The 16,412-nt window shown below is 36.7% G+C and overlaps 1 protein-coding gene across 3 annotated transcripts in view; it reads right to left on the minus strand.

Annotated features, from left to right (window-relative positions):
* LOC128240854 (low-density lipoprotein receptor-related protein 1-like) overlaps positions 1-14,910 on the minus strand; it is a 183,586-nt gene extending 168,676 nt beyond the window's left edge. For all 3 annotated transcript variants that reach the window (XM_052957801.1, XM_052957800.1, XM_052957798.1), the window contains exon 1: positions 14,674-14,910. In XM_052957801.1, the coding sequence (XP_052813761.1) occupies positions 14,674-14,749 (76 nt within the window). In that variant the 5' untranslated portion in view covers positions 14,750-14,910. The remainder of the gene's footprint in view (positions 1-14,673) is intronic.
* Between the last annotated feature and the right edge of the window lie 1,502 nt (positions 14,911-16,412).

Consider the following 16,412-nt stretch of genomic DNA (forward strand, 5'->3'; position numbering starts at 1 on the left):
AAGACAGTTTCCCTTTTTCTCCCATTTATGAGTGCAGTAATTCATCCTACTTTCAAGCATACTTGTATGGTTTTGGTATTAAATCTTCACATTCAAGGGCGGTAATTCCAGCTTCATATTCAAGGGCAGTAATTTCAGCTTCACATTCAAGGGCAGCAATTCCAGCTTCACATTCAAGGGTAGTAATTTCAGCTTCACATTGTAGGGCAGTAATTCCAGCTTCACATTCAAGGGCAGCAATTCCAGCTTCACATTCAAGGGAAGTAATTCCAGCTTCACATTCAAGGGTCGTAATTCCAGCTTCACATTCAAGGGCAGTAATTTCAGCTTCACATTCAAGGGCAGTAATTTCAACTTCACATTCTGGGGCAGTAATTCCAGCTTCACATTCAAGGGAAGTAGTTCCAGCTTCACATTCAAGGGAAGTAGTTCCAGCTTCACATTCAAGGGCGGTTATTCCAGCATCACATTCAAGAGCAGTAATTTCAGCTTCACAATCAAGGGCAGTAATTCTAGCGTCTCATACAAGGGCAGTAATTTCAGCTTCACATTCAAGGGCAGTTATTCTAACTTCACATTCAAAGCAGTAATTCCAGCTTCACATTCAAAGGCAGTAATTTCAGCTTCACATTCATGGCAGCAATTCCAGCTTCACATTCAAGGGCAGTAATTTCAGCTTCACATTCTAGGGCGGTAATTCAAGCTTCACATTCAAGGGAAGTAATTCCAGCTTCACATTCAAGAACATAAATTCCAGCTTAACATTCAAGGGCAGTAACTCCAGCTTCAAATTCAAGGGCAGTTACTTCAGCTTCACATTCTAGGGCAGTAATTCAAGCTTCACATTCAAGGGAAGCAGTTCCAGCTTCACTTCAAGGGCAGTAATTCTACCATCTCATTCAAGGGCAGTAAGTCCAGCTTCACATTCAAGGGCAGTAATTCTACCATCTCATTCAAGGGCAGTAATTCCAGCTTCACATTCAAGGGCAGTAATTCTAGCATCTCATTCAAGGGCAGTAATTCCAGCTTCACATTCAAGGGCAGTAATTCCAGCTTAACATTCAAGGGCAGTAACTCCAGCTTCAAATTCAAGGGCAGTTACTTCAGCTTCACATTCTAGGGCAGTAATTCAAGCTTCACATTCAAGGGAAGCAGTTCCAGCTTCACTTCAAGGGCAGTAATTCTACCATCTCATTCAAGGGCAGTAAGTCCAGCTTCACATTCAAGGGCAGTAATTCTACCATCTCATTCAAGGGCAGTAATTCCAGCTTCACATTCAAGGGCAGTAATTCTAGCATCTCATTCAAGGGCAGTAATTCCAGCTTCACATTCAAGGGCAGTAATTCCAGCTTCACATTCAAGGGCAGTAATTCTACCATCTCATTCAAGGGCAGTAATTCCAGCTTCACATTCAAGGGCAGTAATTCTAGCATCTCATTCAAGGGCAGTTTTTTCAGCAATCAATATTTTAAGCCTCACATTCAAGGGTAGTAATTCCTGCTTTACAATCAAGGGGTGTAACTCTAGCTTTACATTCAAGGGAAAGTTTTTCCAGATTCATATATTTGTGCAGGAATTCAAGCTTCACTTTCAAGAGCAGTAATTTCAGCTTCAAATTCAAGGGCAGTAATTCCAGCCTCACATTTAAGGATAGTAATACCTGCTACAGATTCAAGAGCAGCAATTTCAGCTTCACATTCAAGGGCTGTAACTCCAGCTTTACATTCAATGGCAGATATTCCAGCTTCACATTCAAGGGCTGTAACTCCAGCTTTACATTCAATGGCAGATATTCCAGCTTCAAATTCAAGGGCAGTAATTCCAGCTTCACATTTAAGGGCAGTCATTCGAGCTTCACATTCAGAAGCAGTTATTCCCGTTTCACATTCTAGGGCTGTAACTCCAGCTTTAGAGGGCAGTAATTTCACCTTCACTTTCAAGAGCAGTTATTCAAACATCACATTCAAGAGCAGCAAACTAAACGATTCCATTGCCCGTCAGGCTATCATAACAAAAGACCGGGTCATTTTTGTCGCATCTGGCGATCTGGCTACCGTTCATTTTGCACAAACGCCTCTCATTTATTTTATGTTCACCAAACAGGCTTATAAATGGACACAAATATTAGTTATGTTTTGCATAGTTTGGATTTATTTAAGCTACATTCTGTGTACAGGTGCTTCTGTTGCAGTACTACAGAGTATAAAATTATCACTTAATCACAAGTAAAAATAGTTTATCTTTGGGATCATTAACATCGTCATATTTATATTACCAGACAAGTGATCATCGCCTGTATAGTTCTCCTGGCATCAATGTCATTTCCCTGTGTCAGTATGACCTTATAGATCTGTGACAAGTGACAAACTAGAAAAAACACTGCAAGAATCATGTATTACTATAATGACTGTATTTGTATATATACATTGTTAATGCAACTGTAGATCCTTTGACTATTGAACTATAGCTCAAACCTTCGGTCAGCAGAGATAGTTATTAGTTATTATAATTTGACTGTTCTTGATATTATGAATTGATAACAATATTATACACTTATATGGTCATTCACAGAGCTTTATGATAAACTATCATGATGTCTACAAACACATATTGACAAATAGCATCAAATGTAGTAAAAGTCAACAAACACAAGTTGGGAAATTTGACCATTATTGTGATCAACAAGTGAAGGAGAAATTTGGAGGTATATTTTGGAGATTTGTGCTAGATAAACGAACAAAGACAACAAAAACAAAATACACATACCCAAATGGCAACAATTACACATATCCAAATGGCAACAATTACACATATCCAAATGGCAACACATACACATATACAAATGGCAACAATTACACATATCCAAATGGCAACAATTACACATATCGAAATGACAACAGTTACACATATCCAAATCGCAACAATTACACATATCCAAATGGCAACACATACACATCCCTAGATGGCAAGAATTACACATCCCTAGATGGCAAGAATTACACATCCCTAGATGGCAAGAATTACACATCCCTAGATGGCAAGAATTACACATCCCTAAATGGCAACATATCCACATCCCTGGATGGCAACAATTACACATCCCTAAATGGCAACACATTATAATACACATCCCTAGGTGGCAACAATTACACATCCCTAGATGGCAAGAATTACAATCCCTCGACAACAACAATTACACATCCCTAAATGGCAACACATCCACATCCCTGGATGGCAACAATTACACATCCCTAAATGGCAACACATACACATCCCTAGGTGGCAACAATTACATATCCCACAACGGCAACAATTACACATCCCTAAATCATAAATGGCAACACATACACATCCCTAGATGGCAAAAATTACACATACCTAGATGGCAACAATTACACATCCCTAAATGGCAACACATACACATCCCTAGGTGGCAAAAATTACACATACCTAGATTGCAACAATTACACATCTCTGGATGGCAACACATACACATCCCTAGATGGCAACAATTACACATCCCTAAATGGCAACACATAGACAAACCTAGATGGCAACACATACACATCCCAAGATGGCAACAAGTACACATCCCTAAATTGAAACAAGTACACATCCCTAGATGGCATCACTTACACATACCTAGATGGCAACACATACACATCCCGAGATGGCAACAATTACACATCCCTAGATGGCAACACATACACATGCCTCGATGGCAACACATACATTTCCCTAGATGGCAACACATACACATCCCTAGATGGAAACAATTACCCATCCCTAAATTGCAACAAGTACACATCCCTAGATGGCAGCAATTACACATCCCTAGATGGCAGCAATTACACATCCCTAGATGGCAGCAATTACACATCCCTAGATGCCAACAATTACACATCCCTAGGCCAAAAAAAAAAATAGGTCTGTTTCCGGTCGCCCGACCGACCCTCTTATTTCCGCGCCGACCCTATACTTTTTATTGGTGTAAAAGTTAACTGGGCGCATATTTAGTACTTTTCGGTACTTTCTTTCCGTTAATTTTCTTATCTTTGGTCTGACAGTGCTCCAGCTAAGCATAATTAGCGTGGCGGGGCGCCCCGCTGCCCTTTTATGGCGCCCTGCTGCCTTTTCAAACGCCCCGCTGTGCCCTTTTCATTGACAGAGCCGCCTTTGATGATAAATAAAACAAATAAATCGCCCATTTGTGTCATCAAAGCGACATTGACCTCGCCGAAATTTTAACACATTGTAAATCTGTCAATCAGCGAGTATTTGGCCACTGTCCCATTAGTCAAAACATCGCAATTAGCCATAGGGTAATCCCCTAATCCGATAATTGGGCCGTGTCATCCAATTACCAAAACATCGCCGGTAGGCGGAGCTATTGAAAGTTAACCAATCAGAATGTACATTGAGAAGAACCTGATAATATGATATACGTTCATTAAAATGAGATAGAAAAGGCGACATAATTATGAAAAATCGTGTCAAGCATTGATGAAGTTAAAAAGTAATTGTTATATGTATTGAACAAACAATGCCAGACATTATAAACATTGATGTTTTTGAAGCAGACGGTCATAGCCATCTCGGGCCATCGGCAAGGTGGCGCTAAGAAAATCAAAAACATGACGTATCACCAAATATTTAATTGGTTTTCGTGAAATGTTCATGATAAAAAATTGATTTGTAAACACAAAAACATATTATTTTTTTTGCTTTATGTAGAGTTTTAATACTTACAGTATTTTTCTCCTGTTTACGATGTCAAAAATATCGGCGAGATCGCCATTTTGTCAGAACAATTTTCCGAGTTAATTTCTCAACCTCCCATTATGTATTGGTAAAGTTTTCATCAAGGACAATGATTTAAATGTCATTTGGTTCTTAAATGTCAGCATATTATTTAGCCAGAGACAAGTAAATAACAGCATAGCTGAATGTGACATTCGTACCCTATCCCGAACGTACCAAAATAAGATTCGTCCCCCTACTATATTGACAGGTCATTTATTATTCATTTTGATTGTTTCAAATCCTTAGCTGTCTTGGTTTTTGTTTCATTTTTAGATGCTATTTGGAGATGAACTATGTGACATTGACACATACACTTTTGCTGAGCCAAAAATGATACATTTTTTATGAACATTTTATATAGTTATAGCAATCAGTTTGAATGTGAATATAAACTGAGGTGAGTGTTATGGCATAGTTTTTGTATCACGTGTTACGAAAGTATCACTTCTCCTTAAAGTCTCCCCACTTCTCCCTAAATTGACTGAAGGGAGAAGTCACTTCTCCCAAAGTTTTCAGGAGAGTTTTAGAAATTTAATATTCTATCAAATATAAGAATAGCATTATAGCACAAATGTGAAATTGGTAAATATGAAAAATTGACAAATCTGAGGCACTCTTTTTCGACATCTGTCATACAGACAAACATGTTCAACAATAATGCATTTATATTCTAGAAAATGTATATCTATACAATATAATTAATACACATTATACAGTTCTTAATAAATGAATGGACTTGTATTTACATTTTATGCTTTAGTACCTTTTAAAATTGTCTCATACGCAGTTAATATGGTTGTTTTTGAATAAAAGTCAGCCGCCTTCTATTCTAGATCACTTTCCCCCCCCCCCAAAAAAAAAAAAAAAAAAAAAATAAAAAATGCCTACCTACCTACCCTCTTTTTTTTGGGAAGGAGACCGGAAACGAACCTATTTTTTTTTTTGGCCCTAGATGGCAACAATAACACATCCCTAGATGGCAACAATTACACATCCCTAAATGGCAACAATTACACATCCCTAGATGGCATTAAGTACACTTCCCTTAATGGCAACAATTACACATGCCAAAATGGCTACACATACACATCCCTAGATGGCAGCAATTACACATCCCTAGATGGCAGCAATTACACATCCCTAGATGGCAGCAATTACACATCCCTAGATGCCAACAATTACACATCCCTAGATGGCAACAATAACACATCCCTAGATGGCAACAATTACACATCCCTAAATGGCAACAATTACACATCCCTAGATGGCAACAAGTACACTTCCCTTAATGGCAACAATTACACATGCCAAAATGGCTACACATACACATCCCTAGATGGCAGCAATTACACATCCCTAGATGGCAGCAATTACACATCCCTAGATGGCAGCAATTACACATCCCTAGATGGCAGCAATTACACATCCCTAGATGCCAACAATTACACATCCCTAGATGGCAACAATAACACATCCCTAGATGGCAACAATTACACATCCCTAAATGGCAACAATTACACATCCCTAGATGGCAACAAGTACACTTCCCTTAATGGCAACAATTACACATGCCAAAATGGCTACACATACACATCCCTAGATGGCAGCAATTACACATCCCTAGATGGCAACAATTACACATCCCTAGATGGCAACAAATACACATTCCTAGATAGCAACACATACACATGCCAAGATGGCAACACATACACATCCCTAAATAGCAACAATTACACATCCCTAGATGGCAACACATACACATCCCTAAATGGCAACAATTACACATCCCTAGATGGCAACATATACACAGCCCTAGATGGGCACACATTCACATCCCTAGATGGCAACACATACACATCCCTAGATGGCAACATATACACATCCCCAGATGGCTACAAGCATGCCCTGCCAAATGAAAAGAATTTCAATGTCAGAACATGTGCAAATTTGCATGATTTTTATAAAAGAAATCTATATAGCTTATTAACTGTTTTCTTCATTGTAAAGAAACATACTTTTTCATTGTGAAAACTTCACTTTTATTGATTTGCCCTATATAACAATGATTTCATTTTATTTTCAAAGATTCAAAGGAAGGACTACAAGAAAGCTGTGTTTAAATGACACAATGCTGGATTGATTACATACTGCAAAACGTTCATATTTAGTTTATTATATGTGCAACAATTACACATATCCAAATGGCAACACATACACATCCCTAGATGGCAAGAATTACACATCCCTAGATGGCAAGAATTACACATCCCTAGATGGCAAGAATTACACATCCCTAGATGGCAGCAATTACACATCCCTAAATGGCAACATATCCACATCCCTGGATGGCAACAATTACACATCCCTAAATGGCAACACATTATAATACACATCCCTAGGTGGCAACAATTACACATCCCTAGATGGCAAAAATTACAATCCCTCGACGGCAACAATTACACATCCCTAAATGGCAACACATCCACACCCCTGGATGGCAACAATTACACATCCCTAAATGGCAACACATACACATCCCTAGGTGGCAACAATTACATATCCCACAACGGCAACAATTACACATCCCTAAATCATAAATGGCAACACATACACATCCCTAGATGGCAAAAATTACACATACCTAGATGGCAACAATTACACATCCCTAAATGGCAACAATTACACATCCCTAGGTGGCAACAAGTACACTTCCCTTAATGGCAACAATTACACATGCCAAAATGGCAACACATACACATCCCTAGATGGCAACAATTACACATCCCTAAATGGCAACACATAGACAAACCTAGATGGCAACACATACACATCCCTAGATGGCAACACATACACATTCCTAGATGGCAACACATACACATCCCTAGTAGCAACACATACTCATCCCTAGATGGCAACAATTACACATCCCTAAATGGCAACACATACACATCCCTAAATGGCAACAATTACACATCCCTTGATGGCAACACATGCACATCTCTGGATGGCAACACATACACATCCCTAGATGGCAACAATTACACATCCCTAAATGGCAACACATAGACAAACCTAGATGGCAACACATACACATCCCTAGATGGCAACACATACACATCCCTAGTAGCAACACATACTCATCCCTAGATGGCAACAATTACACATCCCTAAATGGCAACACATACACATCCCTAAATGGCAACAATTACACATCCCTTGATGGCAACACATGCACATCTCTGGATGGCAACACATACATGTTCCTAGTTGGCAACAATTACACATCCCTAGATGGCAACACATACACATCCCAAGATGGCAACAATTACACATCCCTAAATTGAAACAAGTACACATCCCTAGATGGCAGCACTTACACATACCTAGATGGCAACACATACACATCCCGAGATGGCAACAATTACACATCCCTAGATGGCAACACATACACATGCCTCGATGGCAACACATACATTTCCCTAGATGGCAACACATACACATCCCTAGATGGCAACAATTACCCATCCCTAAATTGCAAAAAGTACACATCCCTAGATGGCAGCAATTACACATCCCTAGATGGCAGCAATTACACATCCCTAGATGCCAACAATTACACATCCCTAGATGGCAACAATAACACATCCCTAGATGGCAACAATTACACATCCCTAAATGGCAACAATTACACATCCCTAGATGGCAACAAGTACACTTCCCTTAATGGCAACAATTACACATGCCAAAATGGCAACACATACACATCCCTAGATGGCAACAATTACACATCCCTAGATGGCAGCAATTACACATCCCTAGATGCCAACAATTACACATCCCTAGATGGCAACAATAACACATCCCTAGATGGCAACAATTACACATCCCTAAATGGCAACAAGTACACTTCCCTTAATGGCAACAATTACACATGCCAAAATGGCTACACATACACATCCCTAGATGGCAGCAATTACACATCCCTAGATGGCAACAATTTAACACATCCCTAGATGGCAACAAATACACATTCCTAGATAGCAACACATACACATGCCAAGATGGCAACACATACACATCCCTAAATAGCAACAATTACACATCCCTAGATGGCAACACATACACATCCCTAAATGGCATCAATTACACATCCCTAGATGGCAACATATACACAGCCCTAGATGGGCACACATTCACATCCCTAGATGGCAACACATACACATCCCTAGATGGCAACATATACACATCCCCAGATGGCTACAAGCATGCCCTGCCAAATGAAAAGAATTTCAATGTCAGAACATGTGCAAATTTGCATGAATTTTATAAAAGAAATCTATATAGCTTATTAACTGTTTTCTTCATTGTAAAGAAACATACTTTTTCATTGTGAAATCTTCACTTTTATTGATTTGCCCTATATAACAATGATTTCATTTTATTTTCAAAGATTCAAAGGAAGGACTACAAGAAAGCAGTGTTTAAATGACACAATGCTGAATTGATTACATACTGCAAAACGTTCATATTTAGTTTATTATATGTGCAACAATTACACATATCCAAATGGCAACACATACACATCCCTAGATGGCAAGATTTACACATCCCTAGATGGCAAGAATTACACATCCCTAGATGGCAGCAATTACACATCCCTAGATGGCAGCAATTACACATCCCTAGATGCCAACAATTACACATCCCTAGATGGCAACAATAACACATCCCTAGATGGCAACAATTACACATCCCTAAATGGCAACAATTACACATCCCTAGATGACAACAAGTACACTTCCCTTAATGGCAACAATTACACATGCCAAAATGGCTACACATACACATCCCTAGATGGCAGCAATTACACATCCCTAGATGGCAACAATTTAACACATCCCTAGATGGCAACAAATACACATTCCTAGATAGCAACACATACACATGCCAAGATGGCAATACATACACATCCCTAAATAGCAACAATTACACATCCCTAGATGGCAACACATACACATCCCTAAATGGCAACAATTACACATCCCTAGATGGCAACATATACACAGCCCTAGATGGGCACACATTCACATCCCTAGATGGCAACACATACACATCCCTAGATGGCAGCATATACACATCCCCAGATGGCTACAAGCATGCTCTGCCAAATGAAAAGAATTTCAATGTCAGAACATGTGCAAATTTGCATGAATTTTATAAAAGAAATCTATATAGCTTATTAACTGTTTTCTTCATTGTAAAGAAACATACTTTTTCATTGTGAAAACTTCACTTTTATTGATTTGCCCTATATAACAATGATTTCATTTTATTTTCAAAGATTCAAAGGAAGGACTACAAGAAAGCTGTGTTTAAATGACACAATGCTGGATTGATTACATACTGCAAAACGTTCATATTTAGTTTATTATATGTGCAATTTTAAAGTTCATTCAATTCACTGTCAAGTATGAGTATCAGATAACAGCTACCATTAAATCTGCCAAAAGTCACAGTCATTTCTACCGAGTGTATTCTATCTCATGTACCTCTCATTTTTTCGCAAGTATTGCACAGGCACGCATGTTTTTCTCAATAAAAGGCACTATTTTAGAGGCAAAGAAGGGCAGATTGCGTAAGGATTCAATTTTTTTTAATTCTGTTCTTTAGCTTATGCAACAGTGCTAGACAGAATAGATAGTCCATGCAGTGTCAAAACAGCAGTGAGACATTTGGGTAACTATAGATATTGCATGCATGAAGCTTATGAATGGACACTTTATAATAATAATAATACAAAATTACATTACAGTCACTCACAAATTAGTATTGAGCTTGTTTAATACTATATTGGTTCAACAGACCTGTTTACATGTTATAGGGTCAGACATTTAATTTAAACTGTGAGATTTGTTTGCATGCTAAGGGTGTCAGACGTTATAGTGGTTAAACAGACTTTTTTACATTTTAAGGGTGTCAGACATAATAGTGGTTAAACAGACTTGTTGACAATAATCAATGATATAAGGTGTCAGACATTTAAAGAATTTAATTGCTCTACCCCAAGGTTAATCATTCTTGAATAATATGGAGAAAAAAAGCCAAAACTTTTAAGTCATATATGTAATATGTTATTATTACAATATAACAGCATTCTAATATATGAGACTCAAAAAAAAAACACTTTCAAAGCTCAATTTCAATAACAGCCTCGATCAGAGAGATCAAAAAATACTTAGCAGACCTTATAAAAATTGACTACTGGACCTCCAGGTGGAAAAGATAAACCAATCTGGGACACAACGGTCAACAAACTTTTGTACCTTCAAGTGGTATATCAACAGCTCAAATCACCATATAAAAGAGTTCAGATTGATCATTCAGAATTGTCATGGTGGTCGAGTTGCCTTTTAAAGTGTTTATCAGTTCATTTTAAATCAAGTGTAAATTATCTTCGGAATTTTAAATAAAAATCTTACAGCCTTATAAACTTCAGTATTTTTGAATATTTGCCTATATTAAATGCTTTTCTGTCAAAACCTTTTATATAATACCTCTAAAAATTGCTATCATTATTATTAAGCTTCATTTTATGGGACAATATTTCATAGAGAAAAATTGGTTACATAAAACCAACATTGACAATTTAAGACCCATATTTCATAGTCCACTAGATAAACTCAATACATAGACCGACTCATTTTTCAAACATGATATGGAAAATAATATTATTATTCAAATTGCACTGGATATGCATTAATTTCAGTGATAAAGTACACCATTAATTGTGTATTGCATTCAAAACATTTTATAAAAATGCAAGATAACATTCCATCAATATCATATGATTGTTAATATATTGTCACATTTATATTGACAAATATAATGAACATCAAAATCTTATATTTTGTTTCCAGCACTGTGGCCTTCCGTGTCCTTTTATATGACCCGCGACCCTATACTTCTATATCACCTTTCATCCCTCCATTTCCGAAGAGTAAAATTGGTAAACGTACAATATAGAAGTATAATTTGGGCCGGTATTCATAAGGCAGTAGCGACTTAAGTCATTTGCTTACTTACGTCACTTTTCCTATTTTAAGTAACTTATAGTCATATGATATTTTCCTGAATTGACCTTATTATTGAAAAAACAACATACTTTAACGTTAAAAACATTCCTTTTAATGTAGTTTTGGAATTTTTCAGAAATTGACTTAAGATGCTTTTTAAATATGGTCGGAGTATTACATTAAATCAATCAAATATGCAAAACTGCATATATAAAAAAGCTTAACAATGCATTCGGCACTATATATATATACAGTAAATACTGAAAAGAAACATTTCTAGATAAATGAAACTTGTATCATTTTAAGTTATGCCCTTTGCATTTGTTGGGACAAATACTTAACAAATACAGTAAACAAGTTACAAAACAGTTAAACTAATGATATTATATACCCTACAGTGCATATTACAGTGCGTGACATAATAAAACATCCAAGTTAATTAGTACACTACTGCACTTCAAGTTCATTATACAAGGTATTTGATAAGAGTGTCTAGCAAATAAACTTGCTGTAGAGATAATAATAAACTAATCTGTATGTATATATTCATGCATGCAGTGCTGTTAGGAGACATATGACCATACACAACTATCACTTTACCATCCTAAAACATGAATAAAACTGTTTCAGTAGATAATTTTTTGCCATACTGTACCTAAGTTAGGTATTTAAACTATAAAACCGAAATTATGTTTTACATAACCAAAGATACCTGTTTTGATGCAATAGAGAAAACAAATTGTGGAAAGTGTTTACATAAAATATCTTCAATAAACTATTATCAGTGTTGAGTTTTATTCATTCATCGAGTTGAACAACAGAAGTTAATATAGCCTCAAAAAAGGACCATAAAATCTAAGACAAAACAAATTCCCTCTGTTTGTATTAGCGGAGCAGGGAAAAGCATGAAAGTTCTTCATTATAACTACAATTAGGTTTGTGCTGGTTGGATATAATTCAAGGGAATTGTGTATGCCTGCAACATGATGAAATTTGCTCCAATCCATTGAGAGTAACATTGCCATTTTACTAGATGCTTGTTGACAATTGTATGTCTTGGTTATACAGATCAGGAATGAGTGTATAAAATATTCTCCGTATCACAAAGGAGCCGCACAACCAGGACTAGGGACACAGAAACCATTATATTTACAAATTTTAATTTTTTACCTTTTTTTCTAAAAGAAAGAAAAGGGTCAGCGAGAAGGGAAAATGGGTCAGTTGTGTGTTACTGGACCACAGGCGCTTTTTTAAAATTGGCTAGAGTAAATTATCTGTGTTCTTATTTTCTGGACTTTATAATCGTGCAGAATTTCCCAATTGACAGAAAATTAAGGCACAGGCTGTTAACTTATTTCTTCAAAAAAAATCAAAGCCAAATTATAACATTTAACCATTGAACTTTGTGGATTACATTTTATTTGACATATCTGATCAAGTTAAGACTTAACCATAAATTGCCTAATCTAAAATACAAGGTCAAACTGCCTTTTCTGATATACGATGTTAGTCATAAATTTGCGTACTGTAATACAGTTATTATATTTATGCAATGTTTGTTCAGTGGAAATGAAGCAACAGAATGAAATTCTTAATCAAGCCCTACGTAACTTCTCAGTTTTAAACTAAAATAAAGTGGACTGGACAGTTTTGTTGAAAATGTGATTATGTATGGTTCAACATCCACTTCCATCCAAACGCTTGAAGAACACAACATCCTGTTAGACAGTGCCACCACAACACTATGAAACAGTTATGTACAGCAATCAACCATTGCCAGACGAGATTAAGGCGCTGGCTCTTTGTCGTTTCAAACAGAAATTGATCTAGCATAAAAACCATTAATATTCATTATTTACAAACAAACAAAACATGCTTAAATCCTAGGTAATCGGCGTTAATAATGTGTTCTTTGTTTGAACATGAACACATAGAAGGCTAAAATATTATTTGTGATTATTCATGTCCTAACCTCTATGTGCTTTAAGCCTTAAAAGGAATATCTCTTACATTATGCCATGTAAAGTTGGATATACAGTGTAGCACTTGGTCACTGGCTTAGTATCTATTTTTAAGTGATTTTAATACCAGACTTGAAGATATACACATATTTTTCAGTTATATACCATACATGTCACAAAACTATTTTACCGAATACATTAAAAAAATCAATAAATAATTAAAAATGATTTACCAAATATAACATGATAGTAAATAGACTGCTTTATTTTTATGAGATTGTTTTTCACATGTTATACACTGCTGTATCCAGTATTGTACATGTACAGTATATCGTGGCATTCGTGCAATAATGTGCCATTATGATTACACCTTCTATATCTACTGCAGTAGATGTCGCTTGCTACCTTTGGTCAATTATCCCATTATGTAAGAGTGTTAAAATGCTTTAATTTAAATCACTTAAGGATGGAAATACATAGTTTATACATTATGGCTAATTTAACACGTCTTAAAGATTTATGATTCATGCAACTTTAGTATGGTTGATTTCCTAGGTTTGCAGTGTATTATTGTCATTATTAAAGCATTTCAGTTGAAGTGCAGTTTTTTAATTCACTTCAACTATTCAAAACTACGCAGTTATTAAAAATATACTTGAAGCCCCATCAATTTATAAATGACAAATGTATTGTAGACGATGTCGTTTAGATGCGGCATATTACAGCGAAATGAAACTGCACCAAAAGACAAAACATCATCACCCATCATAAACACGCGAGATAAGACGCAAATTACACAAACATCCAAAACTCTAGCAGTTAATATATAATCTTACCGTGTATAGGTATGGAGCTTAACAGTGACAGGTAGACTCCGAACGATGGTAAAAACTTCCAAAACAAGCGAATCATTTTTGCAGACGAAGTTTGTTCACTATAATATCATGTCACACACATTCGTTTAAAACACAGGCACAAACAGATATCCAAAATTAGGCTTCAAAGTGCACAATTTTACGTTTTATCCAACCCGCTACACGACATTTTTCACTGAATACAACACTGTCAAAGATTAAACTCTAAAGTTATGTGACAAAATTTTTGTGGCATACAACCCCACGTGATAGTATGTACATGACTGTCGCTAAATATAGATTCGCACCTATACAGGTGTATCTATACAGCGCTTAACGCAGTTTCATCTTATTTCAAGTTTAACTATGATAGAGACTTAATTAAAAAAAAAAAACACTAAACATCTAATGCAATTAATTTGATTAGTACGTTTCTGATTAAAAAGAACCTTTAATCTCAGAAAAGTTATTTATTGATCTAATTTATAGAGATCTCGCATTATTTTTTATTTATATTTTATTGGTGTAATTACACAAATTCCTCGGAAACATTCTCTCTTTCACAAAAAAATAAATAGATAATAATTTTCTTCCCAAGGAGTAATCGTATATAAAATAACACGAAGCAACAGTATAAAATCGATCTAGCACAGCAAGTGAATTTCTTTTATTCCACTGAACACAAACGAAAGAATTCGTATCAAAGACGGAAAAAAGATCGTAACGATTTCAAAACTATCCTTCTTAGAACGAGATTTTTCAACAATGAGACGACGCTTGGACAAATTTGTTGCTATTTCGGGGAAAATCTAATTTGCCGGGAAAGCGCACGCGCTATGGCAAAATTGGCATTACTTTGTATATGGAAATTGTCCACGACGATACAGAATTCGACCGATTCCCAAATTTGTCAAACCGGGAAATTAATGAAATACGAAGGAAAGGTTCCAGATGTTGTATTCTGTCTTAATTGTCATCAATTTCCGTCGGCTTACATGGCCGTTTCCTTGCCATGTAATACTGATAAATGAAATCCCGGGGGTCGGTATCTGGGTTGGGGTGGGGGTGGGAATTTTGCTTGGATGATTTTCTCTAGTCAGACCCAGGCAAAGACCGCCATTCGACATGGGGTACAGACTTGATAAACTGAAATAAAGACATCATCAACATCCCGACCTTTTGATTTACTCCGGCGTGTGCCAGGGGCGGAATTAAGGCAGCAGGGTATGGCCACCACCCCGTGCAGTGCCGTAGCTACACTGAGGCACACCGAGGCACCTGCCTCGGTGTTTTTTGGGGCATATTACAATTTCTATAGCTCTTAAAGTAACTTTTTTCGACTTACTTCATTTGCCTCAATGTACACGAACCATCGACCAAAGATACTCCAGAATGCTGGAAATCGCTTCTTTCCAAAAAAAAAATCCGGGGGGGGGGGGCATGCACCCGGACCCCAATAGACTGTTCTGCCTCGGTGTTATTTTAAGTCTGGCTACGGCACTGCCGTGTGGTCAAATTCCGAGCGCGTAATTATAAGTCTTAATTGAAATTTATAGGTTCACGATATTTTATAGCTTATGGTCGTTATTACCAGTCACATGATATGCTATATATCATTATGTGAATGAAAACAGTTTTAACAGTGATCATAAAACTGTTGTATAACTCAGCAGGGGCAAGTAATGCAATTGAAACAATCGATCTCTCAAAATGGAGTTGTT

The sequence above is a fragment of the Mya arenaria genome, chromosome 7, assembly GCF_026914265.1.
Source record: "Mya arenaria isolate MELC-2E11 chromosome 7, ASM2691426v1".
NCBI classification, from domain to species: Eukaryota; Metazoa; Mollusca; class Bivalvia; order Myida; family Myidae; genus Mya; species Mya arenaria.